The 22,380-nt window shown below is 43.1% G+C and overlaps 1 protein-coding gene across 1 annotated transcript in view; it reads right to left on the bottom strand.

Annotated features, from left to right (window-relative positions):
• Positions 1–250: 250 nt before the first annotated feature.
• Positions 251–22,380, bottom strand: part of CBL (Cbl proto-oncogene) — a 78,442-nt gene continuing 56,312 nt past the window's right edge. The window contains exons 3-16 of the mRNA XM_033917734.1: positions 21,651–21,797; positions 21,051–21,207; positions 20,759–20,880; positions 20,193–20,330; positions 19,073–19,160; positions 18,828–18,959; positions 17,267–17,476; positions 14,544–14,675; positions 11,401–11,778; positions 6,852–6,946; positions 6,175–6,321; positions 3,721–3,812; positions 3,065–3,256; positions 251–2,885 (exon numbers count right to left, since the gene is read on the bottom strand). Coding sequence (XP_033773625.1) covers positions 2,611–2,885; positions 3,065–3,256; positions 3,721–3,812; positions 6,175–6,321; positions 6,852–6,946; positions 11,401–11,778; positions 14,544–14,675; positions 17,267–17,476; positions 18,828–18,959; positions 19,073–19,160; positions 20,193–20,330; positions 20,759–20,880; positions 21,051–21,207; positions 21,651–21,797 — 2,305 coding nt within the window. The 3' untranslated portion in view covers positions 251–2,610. The remainder of the gene's footprint in view (positions 2,886–3,064; positions 3,257–3,720; positions 3,813–6,174; positions 6,322–6,851; positions 6,947–11,400; positions 11,779–14,543; positions 14,676–17,266; positions 17,477–18,827; positions 18,960–19,072; positions 19,161–20,192; positions 20,331–20,758; positions 20,881–21,050; positions 21,208–21,650; positions 21,798–22,380) is intronic.

The following is a 22,380-nucleotide window of genomic DNA, read 5'->3' as shown; positions in this document are numbered from 1 at the left end:
GTCTATGAACCCAAAGAATGTGATGGTACACCTGTGAGGGTTTCACAACTACGCGCACACATATTCCATGTCACTCTACACATGCTGCAACAATTCATGCTGGCCCAAACCCAAAGATCACAACAGCTCACATCACTGCACATCAGTGTGCCCCCACCTCCTCCCTTCCAATGAAAAAGTTGACCCTGTCAGGTGCCAATGCACCATCCCCCGCTTTGAGAGCTCCTGCCATCATAACAGTACACGTAAGTATGCTACAACAAAGCAAATTTATTAAAAAACAAGAAACAAACAGGTAAAAGAAATCAAAAAACAAAAGAATCTTTAGTGGACAGCATATAATGAAAAAAAAAATAAATAACATTAGTTTAGTCTACATTAATAAGGAAATCTGCAAGACAAAACAAATCAAATAAATCTTAAAGCTCAACTATTCTTTGTAAGAATATTTACCTTCTGTTTTCCTTAATCTTTACAAGTCTGAAAGGATTAATTACTGCTATCAGAAGTTTTATTATTTTATTTTTTAATTTTTATAATTCATGTCACTATCATACTTTTAAACCAGTCCATGAAAATCCTGGGCAGAGGTCACCATCAACCCCTCCTCCAGAAACTGCCAAATACCTTATGGTTTTAAAAAAACAAACCCAAATACACACATTCTCAGCCCTTTTCCCTCCCTGCTTACCTTTCAGCAGTCAAAAAACCTGACCTAGAACAGAGCTGAACAAGGGATGCAGACAAGAAAGGACAAATGCTCTTCACAGCCAGTCAGGAAGCAATATGTCACCTTCATCACCCACCCACCCAAAGCAATCCTTCCAATTCCAGTAAGAGCCATGGCTGCAGCCCTATAATGGAAACCTGAGTCAGTGGAGCAAGCTATGCACTAAATCAACTATGCCATCACTTCCTGTCTGAAAGAGCATCCCTGCTTTAAACCAGTGCATGATAATGGGCAAAGATGGGCATCAAGCCTGCTGCCGCCCTCTACACAAAAGCTGAACGGTTTGAGGGTCCAAGGACTCAGCTCAGCAGAATTTCAGAAAAGGACCAGGAAGGGATGAAGGTGGAGTTGAATATCCGGTGATGGATAGTGCCTTCAAGGAGCCCTTGGCCCACATACCTTATTGATGTTCAAAGCCATCAAAGAGAATTCACCAAAGGGGCATTCAATGATATTAAAAATACAGACCACTGTTGCACAGCAGACTGTTTCATTCAGCCATGGGAAAACATTTCTTAAATAAAAAGTTCTACTTAGAACATACCCATGAATTTTCTGCTTCCTGGGTCAGTTGGAGCTGGGGCTGCTCCCAAGGCAGTGTTCAAGACCCCCCAGCTAAGGTGAGGATAGGGTGGCAGGAGTGGAAGTTCATCAGTATATAATGCTGACACCTAATGGCTGATTTCAGGGCCATGATTGTAGGTTTCAGAAGGATCTCTGGTACATGGGCTCTGGTGGAGAAATCTGGAGTAGGGATTTAAAAAAATAGGAGAAAATCCCTAAGATAATGGCACCGTAGCTCAACAAAGGCCAGTTCTGATTGAGCTGGAAGCCCAAAGGTATAAGAGGAAACTACTGGGGTCACAATAAAAATAAAATCCACTGGTATGTGTCCCTTACTGGACAATTTCTGTGGCTCTAGATGATGCTGCAGACCAGCATGTTGTGCTCTGGCAAGAAAGAATGCAAACCAGAGACCGGCAAGGGTAACACTGATGGAAATAAACTGGCCAGGAGACACTGCTGCCAATACCTCATGCCATCTAGGAAATCTCTTCCCTCTCTCGAGGCAGGAGGCAGCTGACACAACACTTTCTTCCAAGGTTCAAAGATTCACAGTTTCAAGAGTGTGTGGTCAATAGAATGGCAGTGTCCACAGGCTGGGAAGGATGGGATGGAAGGTTAGAAAAGGTGGGTAAATGAATCAGGGTTGGTGAGGGTAACTATCAGTAGATAAGCTCTTTTTGGAAATTACTACTAGATCTGGACATCATTGAGGCTTAAGAAAATGAAGCACTTCCTAAAATACAGCTCATGAGTAGAAATCCTTCCCTAATCCAGCAGGTATAGACCTTCTCTTCCCCTTCAAAGGATGTGAGAAGCCTTTCCCTCACATTCACAGCTCCTCCACCCTCCCGATTTACTTCTCCTTCATTCAGGTCTGAATGCCAGTGACCATCTGTAAATCTTAGAACTGTCACAAGATGCACAGGAAGAGGAGACCTATCAGAAGACACACAGTAAAAAGCATTACAGCTCTATTTCCTTTCATTACCATGAGAAGGCACATTCCCCTTGCTCTTTGTAAAAGTGTTGCATTCTTCCCAGTTTTCTTGCTTCCAACAGATAATACCATAAAACCTCACTCTATCTGTAGGAGCAAGTTCCACATTCCCACCCCTCTTGCTACCAGAGAGCACTGCAGAACCTTCCCCCTTGGAGAAAGTAGTGTAGATCCCACAACCATCTGTTTATTTCTCCTGCTCTCAATTCAAGAAACATGTGAACATAACCATGTGGAGAGGTTGGGTCCCAGCACACTCCCAGATCCCTACTCACAGCACTGGTCCACAGAGGCCAGGGCCATTGTTGCACAAGTGCTATGTGGTCACATGGGTAGGGGCAGAAATAGCCACAAACTCCCGCAGAATATTCTTGGCCATCTCAATATTGTTCTGAGCAATAAGCAGGGCTTTCTGAATGTCCTGATAGGAGTAACCCTGATTCAGGAGGCTCTCTATCTCACTGGACAGCTGCTGCGGGAACAACATAGCAGAGGCAGATTGTTGGACACTTCCCGCCTTGCGCTCAGAGTTGATCCTCCGGGGAAGAGGCTTTGGAGGTCGTTCTGGAACTTGGGATGTGTCTAGAAAACCTGCAATGAAATAGAGATGTTACTACTTTTCTATGGTGTATCCCTGGTGTACAGAAAGGTGCAGGACAGGAAACATCCATAGACAAAAGAGCCTCAATGTTTCATAGTGCTAGAAATCAAAGTGAGCTCTGGAAATTGTGAACCATCCCTACATGCCAAACTGCAGCCACAACTCTCACCTGTTCCCGAGGCCAAAGGATCGCTGTCCAGAGACGCTCGACTGAAGGCAGAAGCGGCATTGGAGATGTCTGAAAGAGTACGGCGTGCAGGGGCGATAGGCAGGGGTGGTCTGGGGACATCATACCCACTATCCTCATTCTCAGACTCCTCTGGTCCATTTCTTACATTTTCTACAACTGCACACTCTTCACCTGATGGAACGGAAGGACATGTTTATAACCCACTCTCTCCCTCGCATTTACAAAGCAACTCTCACACAACTGCAATTTCCAACAAACTTTATAAGAGCGCTTCAAAAATAGACAAGAAGTCACTTCTGGAAGGGATTCACCTGCTCTCCGCCCATCTATGCTACCTGGTAGTTTGCGCAGGGCAGAGAAAGAGCAAGGTTGCCATAATGTCCTAGTTTTAGTAACATGACCTTATACCAAAGGTAACACACAATGACAGGAAACAGATTAGCATGCATCAGCTCCTAGTTAAGTTACGGCCTGTCCTGTTATGAGTACAGATGCACACCCATGTGCAGTCTCTTTTCCTAGCTTAGAGATGCTTTCTGTTGCTAATGAGGTCTTTTTCTTTCACATCCAAGGGCAGGAATTTGGATCTGGAACAGAGAACTCATAGAGCTAACAGGCTTCTCATAACCACATACCTGAGAGTTCCAGTACCGTGGGCACAGCCTGGGACTGGATGTTGCACATAGATTCATATGTGAGTCCCTCAGTTAGATCACACTCCGGGGCACTGAGAAGAACAACACTTAGGTCAGCTGTCTGAATGCAGCCCCCCTGCCCGCTCTTAAACTACCCTAACCTCCCCCTCCCCATAAAGAGACACAGAAGAGGTATGCTCCTTTACTAGCATGTTTTGGCTCCAGCAAGGCTCAAAGTACTATAGGCACCAGGGCCTAAAGTGAATTAATATAACATAAGGGAAATCGCCTCTCTGGTCCCACACTCTCCTCTATCACTCTTCCAGTGTCACACCCATATTGCAAGCTACCTTATATACTCCTCTCTTTCCTCCACAAAGAGAACATAGAGAGGAGGCAGTTAAAAATATGATATTTGTCTAGGAGGATTCAACATAAGAACAAAAAAATTGATGTGGTAGCTGGGAGAAGACTGGAGGAGAATGTCACAGAAGCAAAGATTCATATCATTATCAGCAAATGAGCGATGCCACCGTGTGAAAGAAATGAAAGACCTGGTATACAAAGAAAAACAATGGCTTCTTAATATCAAGGATCACAGACAGTTTGGAATATGCAAAGTAACATTCCTTTTCATCCAGCCCAGCGGGGTCCCAGCGGCAGGAGGAAGTGGGCATCTCTCCTGCCAATCTTCAATTTAGAGGCATGTGTTGGGGGGGGGGGGGAGGGAATTCAGGGTTCCCAGAGGTTTGTGGCTTTTGTCGCAGGGCCCTGGCAGCAGGAGAGAGCGGGCAGCCCTCCTTCCAATCTTCAGTTAAAAGTAGAGGGTCCAGGTAGTCAAGGAGGGAGGAAGTGGCTTCCTTCCTGACAATTGTTTGTTTTTAAAGTTCTGGGGATATGAGGGTTCGTTATTGGGGGGGCCATTAAAAAACTAAAAAACAACTGCTCTGCTTTCCCCAAACAGCTGAGCAGCACGAGGCTGCTTCAGGGCTTCCTCTGCCGCCAGCTGTTTGGGGCTTCCCCTGCTGGCTCTGTGCATGTGTCAGTCACGTTTTCCAATGACTGATTGGATGGGATTATGGCAGACCTTCACAAAACTCATGTGTATGCAAAATTATTTCAACATCGATCACCGTTTTCAAATTGGACCTTTTACCAGCACCGCAGTGACTCACAGGATTTTAATGGCGATTTTCAAGCATCTGGCCCAGAGTTTGTATCAAAGGAGAAAAGAACAGTGATGGCAAGACTAGATTTATGCAGATTACAATCTAAACAAACAATGAGCAGCTGGAGGAGAAAGTTGAGTACTAATGACTAAAAAGGAAACTGTGATTTAAACAACTGCATGGCTAAGAGCAACAGAGGGACTAAAGATCAAAAGGTTGAGTCTGCTATTGACAGACATGGGGGGAAGAGCCAATGCTTGCCCTAGGATTGGTAGCATGGAATATTACTACTAAATGGGTTTCTGCCAGGTACTTGTAACCTGGATTGGCCACTATGGAAACAGGATACTGACCCAGTATGGCTTTTCTTATGTTAAACCAGTAGTGAGCACTGATGGAAAAAAGAAAGGTAGATGTTTAAAGTCACAGAACATTAGAGCAGTAAAGAGAACATCTGGCTCATTAAAGAAAGAAAGATCTTTGGGTTAAAGGTTTTGAGAAAAGGAGTCCTGATATCTAAACAAAGAGGAAGAAAATTATACAGAACGATTAGGCAAAGAGAAGAGGGACAAGAGCCCTTCATAGCCCCCTCCCTCCACAAGAGGATCTGGGGATACAGAAAAACAGATAGGGCAGAGAGAAACATACGAGAGGTATATAATATGGACTGATCCTTCTTTCGGCCTCTACGGGAAGTTTAGTTAGGAAGAAAGACTTAAAGCAATCATGAAAAGCATTAGAAGGATTGTACCCAGTTTGGCAAGGGTGATGCTGTAAACTAGGAGGAAATATTAGTGGGGACTGGAAGATGGTGCGTTGGGAAGGAGGGCATGTGGTAAGAAAAAAACAAGACCAGAGTCAGGGAGAAAGGATGAATCAAGTATAAAAATGTAAGGGTGGCAGGTGAGGAAAATCAAAGTGAAAATTATAAAATTAAGTGTTCCTAAAACACTCCAGTCTTCTTACAAGTTCCTCTCCTACTCGTCTCCCAAACCCCAGGACTGCAGCAGGTAGGGTAACAAGATGGGGAAACAATGTCCAAAATATTAATCCTCACTGCTGCTGTTCCTCCTCCATTCACAAGAAATGGACAGAGATGGAGGAGAATCAGCTAAGGGAAATGGCTGTTTTTGCTCTCACAACGTTAAGTGTAACTCATCCTCAGTTACCATTACCCCTTCCTTTGTATGGACAGACATTATCCTGCTCTGCTCCAGGCTACACACTAACAGACCAGTGTAATCTCACAAACGTGCATCAAGGCACTCCGCATCAAAGTTCTTACCAAAAGTAGTGACTTGCTTCCAAAGGCTGCGCAATGTCTGTCTTATGTACAGCAAGTAGTAATGGCCGGGAAGAGGGAGTCATATACTCGGCGTTGTCATCACTGTCGCACTGATCTCCTAGAGGCAGGGTAGGCACCGGCAATGGCCTGAGCAGGAAGACACACAAGCTGAGTAAAACAGAAATTATGTTCTCAAAGCACAGGCACTTAGGTTTAGAGATGAAGCTTCTCCTGACATCAAGGTGGGGCAGGAACCAGGAAAAAAAACACCCCCTTGCCAACATCAGGAAAATAAAACACCACAGGGAACAGACAAAACTGTAAGCAAAGCTGTAGCCAGTAAACACAAGCCAATCTGTTTCTTCGGATAGTTATGACTTATGTAATAGATGGCACTGGAATAGCAAGAATAAGGAGCCTTCAGTTGCACGGTCTTTCTGTCAGATAACACAGATACCTCCTTTTTCTAAAGTGCACACATATGAGGGTGTTTTCTTTTAACTGGTGACTTCTGTGGGCTGTTAACATACACACAGAAACAGTTCTCTGCAATGCCCATAGGACATGCAAAAAAGAGAAATGGCCTCCCTACACTCCATGATCCAGAACCAGCTGTGGTCTTGCTGCACAGAACTCTGCCCAGTGTAATGAGAGGTTGCTAGAGAAGTGCAACCTACCTGGAGGCCAAAGAGTAAATAGCGCTTGCAGAGGAGGAAGCTTTTACTCTGGGATGATCATTCTCAGAAGCTGCCAAGGGCCCACTATTCATGTTCTGAAAGAAACAAAGGACATGACCGAAACATTCAAAACACTGAAGGAAATAGACTTAGTAGATAAGGACAGGTTGTTCACCCTCTCCAAGGTAGGGAGAACGAGAGGGCACTCTCTAAAGTTGAAAGGGGATAGATTCCGAACAAGCATAAGGATGTTCTTCTTCACCCAGAGAGTGGTAGAAAACTGGAACGCTCTTCCGGAGGCTTGTTATAGGGGAAAACACCCTCCAGGGATTCAAGACAAAGTTGGACGAGTTCCTGCTAAACTGGAACGTACGCAGGTGAGGCTGGACTTATTTAGAGCACTGGTCTTTGACCTGAGGGCCGCCGCGTGAGCGGATTGCTGGGCACGATGGACCACTGGTCTGACCCAGCAGCACCAATTCTTATTTTGGTGAGGTATTTGGACAAATGGGTGTGGGAACTATGTATTTAAACAATGTCTCTTCCTTTTGTGGCCTGCTTAACAGCATTGGAAGACTCTGTGATTGGTTGTGTATGTTCAGGAATACCTTTATTCTCTCTTCAGAATATCCAACTTAAAATTCGTGTTTCGGCAAAAACATGCCTTCAGGGGTAAAATATAAAATCATGTGTGGTGTGTGGTATAACATAAGTGGACATTGGCAACCATGTATAATAATAAAATTATCAAATGCCATCAAAAGGTTCTGCAGCAACATCTTAACAGCATGAACAAACTTCAGACTTTCCTAAAGGCGTTATTTTTGGATATCCGAGGAGAACTTGGCAAACATTCAGAAGATGAAGACAACTCCCAGTCCCTTTCCTTTCCCCAGGATTCTTCCTGGAAAAGGCAACAAGAGAAATGACAAGGCCACTTTTAATTAAAGATAATGGTACAGGTCACAAAGTGACCAACTCCCGAGAGAGGCCAAATAAGATAAGGCCTGAATTTCAAAATATATCTGTTGGAATAGAACAACACTAAATATTTGATACTCAATTTTTGGAAATCAATATGGAGACATACTAATATGATACTGAAATCAACGCTTCCACTGTCCTACGAAGTGGTCATCTGTGGAACATTGCTGAATGTTAAACCTCCATTAGAAAGGTATAAAAGCAGACTCCTTATCATTATGACTGGGATAGCCATGCAAATGAATACCAAGAACTGGAAAAATTGGGACAGACTTAATTTTTCCTTTTGGTGGGAAACTTTATGTCTATTATATAAATATGAAAAAAATGAATTCAGAAATATTGTGTCATAATAAACTATTTAAATTAACATGGGGTCCATTGGCGAATTTTGTTAACTCTGATTAGTTGTATAATGCCTTTATTTCGTATTTGATTTGAACATCCAGGGATTGTGGGGAAATATATTTTGTAGTATTCTTCGATTGAATGTATGTGCTGTTTATGATATTGTTTGTATAATTTAATGCACTTTGTTTTTGTTCTTGAATTAGGGTGGGAGGGGGGAAATATTTTGTAGTATTCTTTGTTCGATTGAAAGTGCTGTCTATGACTTTAATTGTATATTTTAATGCACTTTGTTCTCAAATTGAAAACTAATAAAAATCTATATATAAAAAAAATAATCATCTTGAGTGAAAAGTCTTGTAAAGATGCCTGTGTAATGGGCTAAGAGGGAGGAACTGCAAAACAAGGAAAGTGAGGCTAGTCAGAATAGTTGCTCTCCACCATGAGACCATCGGGTCCTTAGGAATTATGTTTGTTCTACTCATATAGCACCTTCATGAAACCAACTTATCATCGAGGAACAAGCTGCGAGACAAAATCCTCATCAACAAGCTGAACTTTGAAGCAACAGCTCTTGTCTGAGTGGAAAGTGGAGAGGGAACCCTAGTTGTCAATCTCATCTGATCCATATACCAGTTTCCTCGGCCAGTCTGGAGTGATTAGAATGACTGAAGGATGATCTTCTAGCTTCCTGAACATCCTGCCTATGAGTGACCACAATAGAAAGACAAACTTGCTGGCCCTTCTGCCATGGCCAAAGGAGGGCAAATTTCTTTGGATTCTCCTTCCTTTGATGACTGAAAAAATATGATACACTTGGAGCTCTTCCAAATTACCATCACTTCACATGATAAACAATCAGTTGGAAGGCTTCTGGACTAAGCACTCAGTTCCCATTCTTTAAGGTCTAACATATTTCTGCTAAGAAAGTCAGTCTGAACACTTCCTATCTCAGCTACATGAGCTGTGGAAATTGTCAATATACCACTCTGTCCAGTGGAATTAGAGAATTGCTTCCATGATCGGATGTGCTCCAGGCGCCCCCTTATCTGTTTACATAAACCACCACTGTAGTGTGGGCAGAGGAGATCTGAACTACCATTGCCTTCATTAAGGACAGAGACACATCAAAACTAGTCTGATGGCTCTTGTCTGAAACCTTCTGAGTTACCTGTCTCTGCAAGTGCACTCCCTATTCCAAGAAACACACCAAAATGACCACCATCTAGAAGGCACTTCCAAATATATCCCCATCAATAGGTTCAAGGGATCTTGGGGCACAGGAGGAAGGTATATGTAAAGTCCAAAAATTGGGGTGACTAGCAAGTTAATAATGTAATCTGTGTAGGCTCTCAATCAAGGGGTCAGCTCCAAAGAGGTTACCATGAAGCCTGGAAGCTGGAGATAATCCCAGTCCTTGGGAGCTGTCAGAGAGGTACCCTGAATTTTAGAATTTTAACTTACACTATCTTGACTTAGTTCACCTTAGTGTTGAAATGGGTCCCTAGGTACATTAAGGTTTGGATGGGTATTAGTTTGCTTTTCTTGGAGCTCATCACCCAGCCCAAATGGTCCAGTATCTGAATCACCCTGAAGGTGGCCATTCAGTCCTCCTACCACAAACCCCACAGCAAGAGCTATGCTCCCAACTATCCAACATGCAGGCTTGAGCTTAGGGAAATATCCCCCAGCTGCCAGTAAAATTCAGGGCGCTTGCATCTACCCAAATCCACACAGCAGTTCCCTTTTTTTGATTTGACGCAGAATAGAAACAAACCCGACATACTTCTGTTACTGGAAACTGGGCCATATCCAAGGCTTTCATTTAATTTTTACCTTTGTCTGTCTTCCTTTTCTGATATGCCCTAATTACACTTCTTAAGTAGCGAATCCCTCTCTCTACAGGACTTTACTAAGCAGCCTTAACCTCCCTTATCAGTTAGTAATTGAGGGAGAGAAGTAATCCTTTCTCTATATATGCACATGTTCTGACTGGCTATCCTGGACATAAACTGCCCTTTTTGGACAGGGCAGGGCAAGAGTATAACTGTAGCTATACACTGGTATTTTACTAGGAACTTTTCTGTTTGTTCCATTGTTCCATCTCTGCACTGTAGGGGCTTAGATGCAAGTCTCTGCAGTACAGGCCTTTCATGCCCTCTCCCCATGCACAGGAGGATAGAATCCATAGTGAAGATCCTCTACCTGTAAATAGAAGCAATATAGCTGTGTACTCTGTTGGCATCATATTAAAGGTATTTATTGTATCTACTTCCTGGGTGATAGTGAGTATATAGTTTTATGCACATTTGTCATCTGAAAATACCAAAGAACCCACAAAGTATCAGAAGAAGCCTCTGCAATTCTAAATCATTGATTCTCTATCTTTTTTTAAAAATCTAATTTTATTAAGGATGCTGCCTGGTACTGCTGACTTAGCCTGCTGTCCCAAGGCAAAAGCCAGAGAGAGGAGGGGGACAACTAATCCAGAAACAGGGAAGCTGACACCGCAACCTCTCTCAGGCCAGCAGTGCATCAAGCCCTCCACTCAATCAGTGGTCTGTCATAGGTTGATGCATTGAAACTAAAACAAGCCAATACTTCCCTACTAAAGGCCTAGAGCAGGTGGTAGGCAATTCCGGTCCTTGAGAGCCGGAACCAGGTCAGATTTTCAGGATCTCCACAATGAATATGTATGAGATGGATTTGCATGCACTGCCTCCTTGAGATGCAAATCCATCTCATGCATATTTATTGTAGATATCCTGAAAACCTGACCTGGCTCCGGCTCTCGAGGACCGGAATTGCCTAACCCTGGCCTAGAAGAAAGCCACTCACTGGAGTTAGCCCTCTTACTGCTGCCCTAGAAGCTAGAGAGCCTGGCTCAACAGGGGAAATAAGTCTGTAGGATATTGTCCTGGGTGTTGCACTTGCAACAAGCACCAAGACACAGAAAAAAGCTGGATATCACAGAAACACATGAAGCAGTATGGTGTATGATCCTTGCAGAACACTGTCCTCAGCTTCAATTTATAAAAAGCTTTTTCTCAGAAGGACCAGGGACCTGCATATGTGTGACTGGTGATCTACAGTCTTAAAAGAACACCTGTTACAGAGTAAGTACATTTATATTTTATGTAGTAGTTGGGTCCAATATCCTAGTTCCTCTGTAGGACGGCGAGCATGGGAGCCCCTATCCAAGAGAAGAGTAACTTACCACAGTGGTATCCAGACTGAGCGTGCTTCCATGCCGGTGGGGTTCCTGCCTGGAATCCATCTGAGAGGGTAGGAAGAAGGGCAGAGAGTGTCGATTGGTTAGTTCTCTGCCTACCCAGGGGTCACTGGGAGTTAGAGTAGTGATAGGTGCTTTAGGAATGGGCCGTGGTTGCCAGGACTCTGCCTGGCGATTTAAAGATACAGGGGGCACTTTGTCCCTGGTAGGAAAGTCACTGGGCGTAGAAGGCAGTGGGCGTCTCTGAGGTCTGTTCTCTGTGCCGATGGAGTGTGGTCTCTCTGGTGGGGGAGGTGGAGGCAGGTCTCTCTGAGTTGGTGGTATGGGTAAAGGTTTATCCTTATGAAGACAACCAGTCAAAGCCTATGAAATACAAATATTAGGTTACACCAGTATAAATGGAGAGAGGAAGAGAACTGAGCGCTTCCCTGTTTTGCTAACTATTGCTGTGGTTTTTCCTGCACTGAAGTTTGTAATTTATAAGGTCTGGAATGGTGCCCTGCTTCTGATGAAGCTTTGACTATGAATGAAACGGAGATGCTCCGTTGAACATTTAATTAACAACTTTACAAGATCTGTGTGGCACATTGGACGGTTTCATCTGGTAGACCAGTGGTTCCCAACCCTGTCCTGGAGGACCACCAGCCAGTCAGGTATTCAGGATAGCCCCAATGAATATGCATGGGGCAGATTTGCATGCTTGTCACCTCCATTATATGCAAATCTCATGCATATTCGTTAGGGTTATCCCAAAACCCGACTGGCTGGTGGTCTTCCAGGACAGGGTTGGGAAACACTGAGGTAGACTATTTACAACTTTCAGCTAAGTCAGGGATCTCAAAGTCCCTCCTTGAGGGCCGCAATCCAGTCGGGTTTTCAGGATTTCCCCAATGAATTTGCATTGAAAGCAGTGCATGCACATAGATCTCATGCATATTCATTGGGGAAATCCTGAAAACCCGACTGGATTGCGGCCCTCAAGGAGGGACTTTGAGACCCCTGAGCTAAGTGAACTTTTTCCTTGGTATATGGGAAAGACTTTAAGTTACTTTATGAGTTATACTGTTACATTATATGAACTACATAGTTACAAAGAAGCAAACTATTATCAAATACTTTTAAGCACTTTAGTCATTTCATGAATATGGATAAAAAAATACAGATAAAAAATATTCGGACTAGTGAAGAGACACGGTGAATTTTCACTCTGACGTGGCCCATGAGTGTCACCTCTGAAGTCCTTATAAGTATCAAATAATAGATTATTCTTGGTAACAATAAGATTCTACCTTAATTGTGTTGAATAAGTAATTTCTTGAGTCTTTTTCAATTTTTTTTCTGCTTATTCTGAGAATACTTATAAATATTGTGTGCTTTTAAGCTCTATCACAGTTTAGAGGGAACACTGCCTAAGAGTAATATTCTCAAGCACACAAGATACACTTTCAGAGCCAGAATAGCTAGTGTTAGTTAACCGAATAGGAGAGGTTCCCATCCTGTTAATTAATGCTGACCAGGTCAATCCTGAATTTTCAGTGGCAAACAAGTGCTAGTGCCACTGAAAGACCAGGCAGACTACTGTGGCATTATCCAGTTAGTACCAGATTAGTCTGGGAGTGGAGTTAGGAGTTACCATGGCACCATCGATTTTCAGCGGCAATGCACGGATAACTAGTAGTAGATTTAAAACAAACCAGAGTAAATATTTGTTCACACAACGTATAATTAAACTCTGGAGTTCGTTGTTGGAGAATGTGGTGAAATCAGGTAGCTTAGCAGGGTTTAAAAAAGGCATGGATAATTTCCTAAAAGAGAAGTCCACAGACCATTATTGAAATGGCTTGGGGGGAATCCACTGCTTATTCCTACGTTAAGCAGCATAAAATCCGTTTTACTATTTGGGATCTAGCTAGTACTTGGGACCTGGGTTGGCCACTGTTGGAAACAGAATACTGGGCTTGATGGATCTTCCAGTATGGCTTAATGTTCCAGTATGGCAATTCTTATGTCCTTAGTTGGTTAATTTAGGACAGCAGAAAGGCTGTCCTAGGTTAACCAGGTTTAATTATGTGGGTACTGCTGTGTTATATAAGAGGTGTCTGGGTAACTCTCCACAGCTATCTTGTGGTACCTAGAAAGGGCCCAGCACCGAAGATCCAGGCACAATTCACCTGGTTGTGCCCAGCATTTGACAAAGCACTGATTGCAGCTAAATGAATATTACTTCCTCTATTTCTATGCTTAAATGCGAAAACCTAATGACCACACACATTCTTCCAACTATTTAATCATCTTGACAGCATAAAAACATTACGCATTCTTATAGTTAAACATCCATGTGTATTTCATTCATTCATGCCCTGGGAGTTTGAGCCTAGAAGCCAGGAATCATTTATCCACCTACCTACTCCACTGCTGAATATCTGATATTCAAATCCAACTGACCCTCATCACTCACCAGTGCACAAACTTGGCTGAACCCTAACCCCTTGCTCTAGTCCTCGGTTTTCACTACCACATAAGTTTTCCTGTAGGTCTGCTTAGCTTGTGCTGCCCAACCTACCAGCAGCATCCAATATCTAAAGCAGAGGTTCCTTAATCTGTCCCAATAGACTCCCAGCCAGTCAGGTTTTCACATCACCCACAAATGAATATGCATGACAAAATATTGCATACAATGGAGACAAACTGAAAGGATGCAATGGTGTAAATGTAAATTTAAAATGCTTCGGGCCACTTTGGCTGCAGTGCTGCATGCTGAAATGCAAAGGGTTCCTGGTTCAATGCATTACTTTTCTCCAGATTGGTTCTGGGAGTAATGGTCCTCCAAGAATGACATCTAGTAGATGAATTTAAAGCCCATGAGACAGACTTCAGATTGAGCCCTGCTTCACAGCTCTTGGCCTCAGGGTCTCTGCTGCAATGAGCAGACCAGAAACAGTAGGTTAGTCTATTAAAATGGCACAAAATCCCCAGGCAATCACAAACAAAAGCATATGGCACTAGCATTATTGTCATGGTTCTGACTGGAAGAAAAAAGCAGAGAGGAGGGCTTCTACCCACCCTTCCAGCCCTCTCATACACTAGAGAATGGTGCAGTTAAGAAAAGCCTGCTGGAGATATGCTACCTTTGAAGTAGTCCCTGGACTGGAAGCCCCTGGAGGATTAGGTCCCCACTGCTGCAGGAGGTCAAGGCGTGGAGGCACTGGAGGGAGTGATGCTTGTGGTGCCATAGAAACTGGAGATGGAGGACGTTCAACCTGTAAGGATGGACACACAAGGCACTGGGTGCACAGCCTGGACTTTGCACGTCCTAGAACCCCATCAAAAACCCCTTATTGTCACCTTCCTTTGTCACGTGTGTTTGTCTGTCATCAGTGACTTGGGTAGCAAAACTTCTGGAAAGAAGCATTTCTTGTCTACTCATTTCCCTTGTTACACTGTAAGCCAGTGATCTCTAAAACGCGGCCCTTGAAGTCCTCCACTGCAGCCCTCAAATGGCCGAAATGTTCTTTAAATCCTATAAATGCACTAATTTCAATCTTGCCCACTCGATATAGTAATTGCAAACAATTTTAAGTGTGTTACTCAGATGTCTCATTTATGGACTTTCCTACTATTGACGATGCAAAATAGAGAGTTATTAAAATATATCCTTGAAGAGTTGTAGAATCAATATTGGTATTAATTTTTTTTTTTTTAATTCTTTATTGATTTTCCAAACTGCAATAGTGCAATATACAAATATATAACATACAATTAATCAACAAAAGCACATACAACTTACAAATATACCTAATCAAAACCATTTTTTCCCGCCCCCAATAATTATTCAATACTACACAAATACATAAATTTGTCCAATATCCTTACCCTATTCAAATTAATAATGTCCTTCCAACCTCCCACCCATCCCAAATGTAAATACCCAAAGGTCAAAACTAGGACAGAAATACCCCCCTTCCCGCCCCTTCCCTGGATGTGTTCAAAAATAAACAAAACTGACTCATAATCAAAGATAAGCAGGTCAAGGTGATTTACAAAATTAGTAGTTATGTGTAAGCTTGAAATCTTTTGGTGGCCCTCAGAGCTTTCTCATATTCATGCCGCAGCCTTGTGCATGAAAATGGTTGGAGATCACTGCTATAAGCCTTCTTTATTCTAACTTATCTGCATACTGTTTCCATACATCCAGAGCTATGTATGCTGATGCTACTTTAAAAATACATGCACAGCTTATAGGGAAGAGCTGGACTCCATTTCTGGGCAAAAAGGCTGTATTCATAGGACCTAAAGGACAGGGAGTCTCAGCCATTTTACAGAACATAATAATAATAATAACAGCTTATATACCGCAATACCGTGAAGTTCTATGCGGAACATCTTCCTAATCCCAACAGAATCTCCCACAGGAATGTACAAGTGCATTAATATATATATTTTTAAAAAAGTTGAAACAAACACTGAGAAGACCCCCCCAAAAAAAAAAAAAACACAAAAAAAACCAACAACAAACACCTCACAATAAATAAAACCAACAATCAAACTGAAACAGACTAGAAAGCCTCAAATCACCGAGTAAATCAAAGAAAAAAAAATTAAAGCCCCAGTACACAATCCACTCATTATCTGGGACAACTTTCAGGTAACAAACTGATCAAATAGCTTTCATCTGACCATCTCATGACACCCTCAAATATTATTGAACTAGCCATTCCTGAGTCTTTTAGACTGGTGTAATCCACTCCCTTAAATCCAAGCCATCACTCACAGTGACAGATGTAGAATCCATGCTAGCCAGGTATTGGAGGACTCTGTAGCTTATGAACCCAGATTGAAGACATTTACAGGTTGAGTTAGGAGAGGGATGCATAAAAAAATAAATAAATAAACCCAACACACACCTTGGGTAGTTAATAATAATAATTTTTAAAAACCCACAAAACCATGATACCATATCCCAATAGAGAGCAGGAGGAAACTGCTAGGTCTAAAGTAGAGGTCTGCACAGGATCGGGGATCGCGGGAATTCCCCCCTAACCCACGGGACTCCCACGGGGACCCCCCTCTGGCCCATGGGACTCCCACGGGGACCCCCCTCTAGCCAACGGGATTCCCACAGGGATGGAAGGCTTTGGAAGCAGGGTTCATCCATATAATATAATGGACACAGTCAGCCTTAGTAAAAGAGGGGGGTTTATAAGTTAATTACCTGAACAGAAAACAAAAAAGGGTTCCACCAAAGAGATTCCACAAGGAAAACAGCAAAAGAAACTGTGGAATTGATGATCCTGTTAGAAGTAATTGCTGCTTTTATGGGGACGGACGGGGATGGAGGTAATTCCTTGCGGGGACGGGTGGGAATGGAGAGGATCCTGACGGGGACGGGTGGGGACGGAAAGGATCCTGGCGGGGACGGGTGGGGACGGAGAGGATCCTGGTGGGGACGGGCGGGGATGGGTGGGATTTCTGTCCCCGCGCAACTCTCTAGTCTAAAGACTACAAAAAAAAAACCCCAAACCTTCAGTAAAACTTTCCAAATTGTTTTCCGGAGCAATCCCACCTGCTGACCTGAAGGTGGCAACAATGCACCGAGACAGGCAAATAGAGTCACAAGCAGCAAGAAGTATTTACATATCATCAATTCTACCAAATAAGTACGTGCAGAAAAAAAAAAAAAAGGAAGAATCCTGGTGCTCACTCTCCAACGTAAACCCCTTTCTCTGGGAAATTACATGAAGACTGTCAGCCATTGCCACCAAAGTTGGAACTATGTACAAGCCAGCCCTTTGCCTTCAAGCAGAGACATGCCCCGGGCAGCAGGTGAGCATGATGTCACATCCTCTCTTACCTTGCTACCAGCTAATTCTTTCATCATGAAGAAGGGGTCTTCCTGTCTTTCATCGTCGTCATCATCATAGTTAGGAGAAGGTGCTCCATCTGCACAGTGTACAACCAAGCCTGCCATGCTTCCACCTCTTGGATCAAAGGGATCCACCACAATGGGCTCTGTGCCCTTTATTTCACAGCGGCAGAATGGGCAACCCTGGCCCTCCGACTCCTGCAGAGACACAAAGGGGAGTCATAGACCAACAGTACCCTGGACTTGCTGTCACATGTGAAAAACATAAGGAAGGAACATGCCCAGCGATACAGCTGGATTTTAGAGTTAAAAGATAAAGGGCTCCTTTTATTAAGCCGCACTAGCGGGGTTAACACGCGTGACTTTTCATCATGCATTAACCCCTGCGCTGGCCAAAAACTACCGCCTGCTCAAGAGGAGGCGGTAGCGGCTAGCGCGTTTGGCGGTTTAGCGCATGCTATTATGAGCGTTAAACCACTAGCGCGGCTTGATAAAAGGAGACCAAAGTTTGGCTTGCCTAAGCAATATCACAGGCTCAGACCACCAAATCCAACTGATTTCACAAGACTGAAGAGTCTCAGCCATAAGCCTATTATTTCGCACTCAGTCAAAAAATATATAAAAGGGGTAATCAATTTAAGCAATATATACTTAAAAGTTGAGTGACTAAAACGATATTGCATAGATGAAAAAAGTCACTACATCATAGTACACCTTTAGAGAAACAGTGAAATCGCAGTGTATTTTTCATGAGCTTTCACCTCCATTGTAACCACTTTTGTTGTCGGTTCCCTGACGCAGGATCGAAACGTGGCACGTCGGAACCAGCTACATTTCCAAGTTAAGTTTTTCAAAACCAATTTTTTATATACTTATTACTTGGATAATAGGCTAAGCATAGCTGTAGTAGCTAGCAACATAACAGTCAGAGCAAGTTTACATTTATTGGGTGGTGAGGCGGAATAAATTGCCTTCATGTCTCTGAGCAGAGTTCTATCAGATGTCAATTGAATAACATAGTAACATAGTTTATTATTTCCCACTGGCTTTTAATGCTTTGTCTCCCCAACCTGAATTTCGAGGTTCTCTTCTCAAGAACTGCCTCCCTACCCATCCTCCTTTTGCTATTTTCCTTCCCTTCATTATCCCTTACTTTTATTATAAATTTCCCTGCATCTTTTTTTTTTCCTTTTAAGCTTTGTACTGTTAACTGTCTCGTCTTTAGGGTTATGAATATATTCCCTCCCCTAGCTTTTACATTGTAAACCACTTGGATTTAATTTTTGTTTATATTTGCGGTATATCAAATATGGGTTTTAGCCTGTCTTATGTTCTTTTTCTTGAAAATTGTAATTCTACTTCATCCTCCCTTGCAGGTCTGTCTGTGGTCAATATTTGTCATCTATATGTTACAATATGGCTATTTTTATTGTTAATCGCTTAGAAATTTTTTATATAAGCATTTTATCAAATTTTTAATAAAACTTGAAACTTGAATTATGAGTGCTGGTGCAAGGAAGGGGAAGGCAATCATCACAGAGGATGTTACCTGCCATGCTGTAAGACACGAGGTGCACATCAGGTGTCCACATGGTTCAATCTTCACATCCTTGTCATTCTCAGCACAGATTTTACACAGCTGGAAGGTGGAGCCCATCTCACAATAGAGCTCATACTGCTCCTGAATAGAGAGGGAAAAAAAGCAAACATTGTACCAAAGTTCGCCATCCTCAAAAACACCCGGCAGTAAGTAGGCAAAAAGCCTGGGGCTCCACGCACTTCGGGCCCTCTCACCTGGGTCACTTTGATGTGGTCTTGCGGCGTGGGCTCGCAGAGGCCAGTCAGGTCGGGATTCTGATTGCGTCCATCGGGAAAGAGATAACTGCAGTAATCACACAAAAAAGCCCAAACCCTTTAGGAAATGGTGTTTCTTTTACCTGAAAAAACAGCTCCCTCTCATACAGCGGAGAAAACCTCATTCTTGCTAAAGAGGAACTTAGTGGTAGGATTTCCACATTCCAAGCATCTTGGAAAAGGCAAAAAATAAGACCAAACATGGTAGAGTTTTGCTGAGAAGGAACAGCTCAGAGGCTCACGCTGTGACAGTGACTGCCATACTCATGTGTACCACATATACCACAGGTGCTACTTGGAGCAGTGACACCAAACACTGGACTTTAATGTAGCAGAAAAACTGCAGGGAAGTGCTTTGCTTACAAGTAGGGTAAGAAGAAAAGTCAAGAAAGGAATCAAAAATATGGATTGGAAACATGGTGGGGGGTTTCGATCATAAATATCGGGGTACGGAGTTAAAGAATACTTATAAAGAACAGATGCTGTAAAGAGGCAGTGACTTTCTGATAGATAAATCAATGCTGGCAGATGACAAAGTTGGTAAGCACTCCTCTTGCCACTGAAGGGGAACAAGAGGGCTAAAGAGTCAAGCCTCAGCAGTGGGAAATGAGCCCTGCTGATAGGAAGCAGCAGCAATCATGGGGAACAGAGTATTGGGCCCAGAAAGGACACTATCATCTCAGAAGGAGAGTGGGAATGTCAGAGCTGAGCTGCATTAAAAGGAACCTTCCCTCTTCCTGTCTGTAGAAATGAACATATTCTGAAGTGTCTTAGGCCCTCCTGGAGACCTAGGAATACAGCAAGAGAGCTGCAGCGGGCCAAGGGAGCAGAGGTAAAGGAGGAGAGACTGGAAAAGGAAGAGAAAGGACTGCATGAGAAAAGAGAAGAGGACAGCAACATGGAGGAGATGGGGGTATGCACTCCCAGGAAAGAAATACATTCACTATGTGCTTCAGCCATGTGGGGAGGGGGGGGGGTTAAGTACAGGAGAAATTTCTAAAATCCTGTAAAAGGGACAGTGAAGACAGGAAATCAGGAGCACTCGGTACTGTGTACTTACAATCCTTCCCTGAAGCCATCTATCAGTGCCTGAAAGAGTGGTTTATTGTGTGGGATGGTCTGCAGTATGTTCCCGTCTGCAGTGACATAGCCAATGGCCCACTGCCCCAGTCGTGTACAACTCAGTCGGAAAATATAACTACAAACAGAAAGGATAAAGGACATGTGACAAAGCAATTCACTGGTAGTAATCCTCAGGGAAAGGCTCTGCCTATCATCATTACACATTCTATACAAGCAGCACCACACTATTTTAAATCAACTATTTTATTCAGAGACTCAAGAATAACACATTAATAATATTCAATCTTTCAGGTCACAGTAATAACCAGTTTGGACATAAAGTACAACACATTCACCATGCTACAAGAGTTTATTTGATGTTTTGTGATGTTATGTCATTTATCTCATAAATCCCATATATCAGGTGTAATCTATCTGTTTCATACTATTTTGCATAGAAAAACATTTAGTGATATAAATTTTAAAGGAAGAAAAGCCTATGCCAGGGAGGGCAACGTGTCGAGCTGTCATGTCTCTCGATTCATTGTGCATGTAAATGCTGACCTGCCTGGCTTGTGAATGAATTTCTGCAGCCTTGCTTTCACCTCGTCATATGTTAAGAATGCCATGTAGCCAGGGTGCGTCACTGCAAGGCTGTTCCAGTTCCTAAGCAAAGATGACCATGGCTAAAAGAGAAGAAAAACAAGGCCTTCAGCAAAATCACAGGGCAAGCAGCAGAGACAACAATTTAATCATTGAGAGGGAAAGAGCAGATTCCTAGTCTCGTGCCACGGGAGAAACGGAATCACTACTATACAAGAAAAGCTGAAGACATGCAACCCTACTGAAAGCTTACCTGAAAGAGTCGTGTAAAGATATCAAACTCAAACACCGAGATGTAATCGTTACAGGTGAGGTCAATGGTGGACTTGAGTGCCATGGCCTCCAGACCAGAGCTAATGGGATGAACCTCATGCAGAGCTTGGCGGAAGACCTTCCATGGTACAATGGTCCTGGATGAACACACAGCAGCCCTCAGACACAAGCATGACAGACAATATGCAGAGATCACATACCAAAAATAGAAAATCTCTTCTCTCAGCCAGGAAAGAACAGATTATCAAAAGAATCTGGCTTGCCTACACCTAATACAATGAATCCAACCACATTCAAAACATCCCCATCTTGTAAAATCATGCATGCCTAAAGACCTTCCTCCTGTTTCATATTGTTCAAACCAGATGCACCCAACTCATCTGTCAGTCCACAGCTGCTCAAACCAAGTCCCCTCATCTCATCTTCTGCCTCCATGCCACCTGCATTAGGAGCACTTCTACCTAGCTTCCCTAATCCCTCCTTGCTAGAAATAGGCATACTCAGCTCTCCTCTCCCACTGTCTGTTCCAGACACAGTCTCTCTCCTTACAGCCTCTAGCCACAACCATTTTTGCACATACTTTTCACCAAACGCTTTTCTCCAGAATTCAGCTGCATCTGCTTTGGTGATACGGAAGGTGTCCCCTTGGAAAAGGCCACTCGGAAAGATGCCCTTTAGCTCGGCTAGCATATGGCTGAATATTAATGACAATTTTGTCAGGTTACGTCTGCAAGAGGGAAGAAAACAAGTTCTCTTAAGACTTCCACACAATTAAAGTGAAGTACAACAGGTAGAATAATGTGGTACTGCAAGGCATGGGTAAACATGTGAGAGAGCACCAGCTGCTGAGAGTCGTACATTACTCTATGATAAGCCTAGAACTTGAGTGCATCCATTCAGATGATACTCAGCAAGCCCACAAACACAGCACCAGCTCAGGAATCATAAAATTACATTACATTAGTGTCTTCTATCCCACCAATACCTTTCAGTCCTAGGCAGTTTACAAGAGTTGGCCTGGGCATTCCCAGGGAGATTACATGGTTAATAGATGTAGTATGCGTCGGGATCTGAGGAAGGTCGATCAGGTTTAGTTAGATCATTTGACAAATTTCTTGAATAGAAAAGTTTTAAGTTCTTTCCGGAATGTTTTCTAGTTGGGTGTCGTAATCAGCAGATTGGAGATGTGGTGGTCTAGTTTCACTGCTCTGGTGGCTAATAGTCTGTCATATATTTAATCTAACCAGGAGACCAAACTATGTTTCTGACCCAATTCCCCATATATACACATACACATGCATTAGAAACCA

The sequence above is a fragment of the Geotrypetes seraphini genome, chromosome 13 (genome assembly GCF_902459505.1).
Source record: "Geotrypetes seraphini chromosome 13, aGeoSer1.1, whole genome shotgun sequence".
Classification (NCBI taxonomy): Eukaryota; Metazoa; Chordata; class Amphibia; order Gymnophiona; family Dermophiidae; genus Geotrypetes; species Geotrypetes seraphini.
The sequence above is the reverse complement of the archived record's forward strand: the minus strand, read 5'-3'. Positions and strand labels throughout refer to the sequence as shown.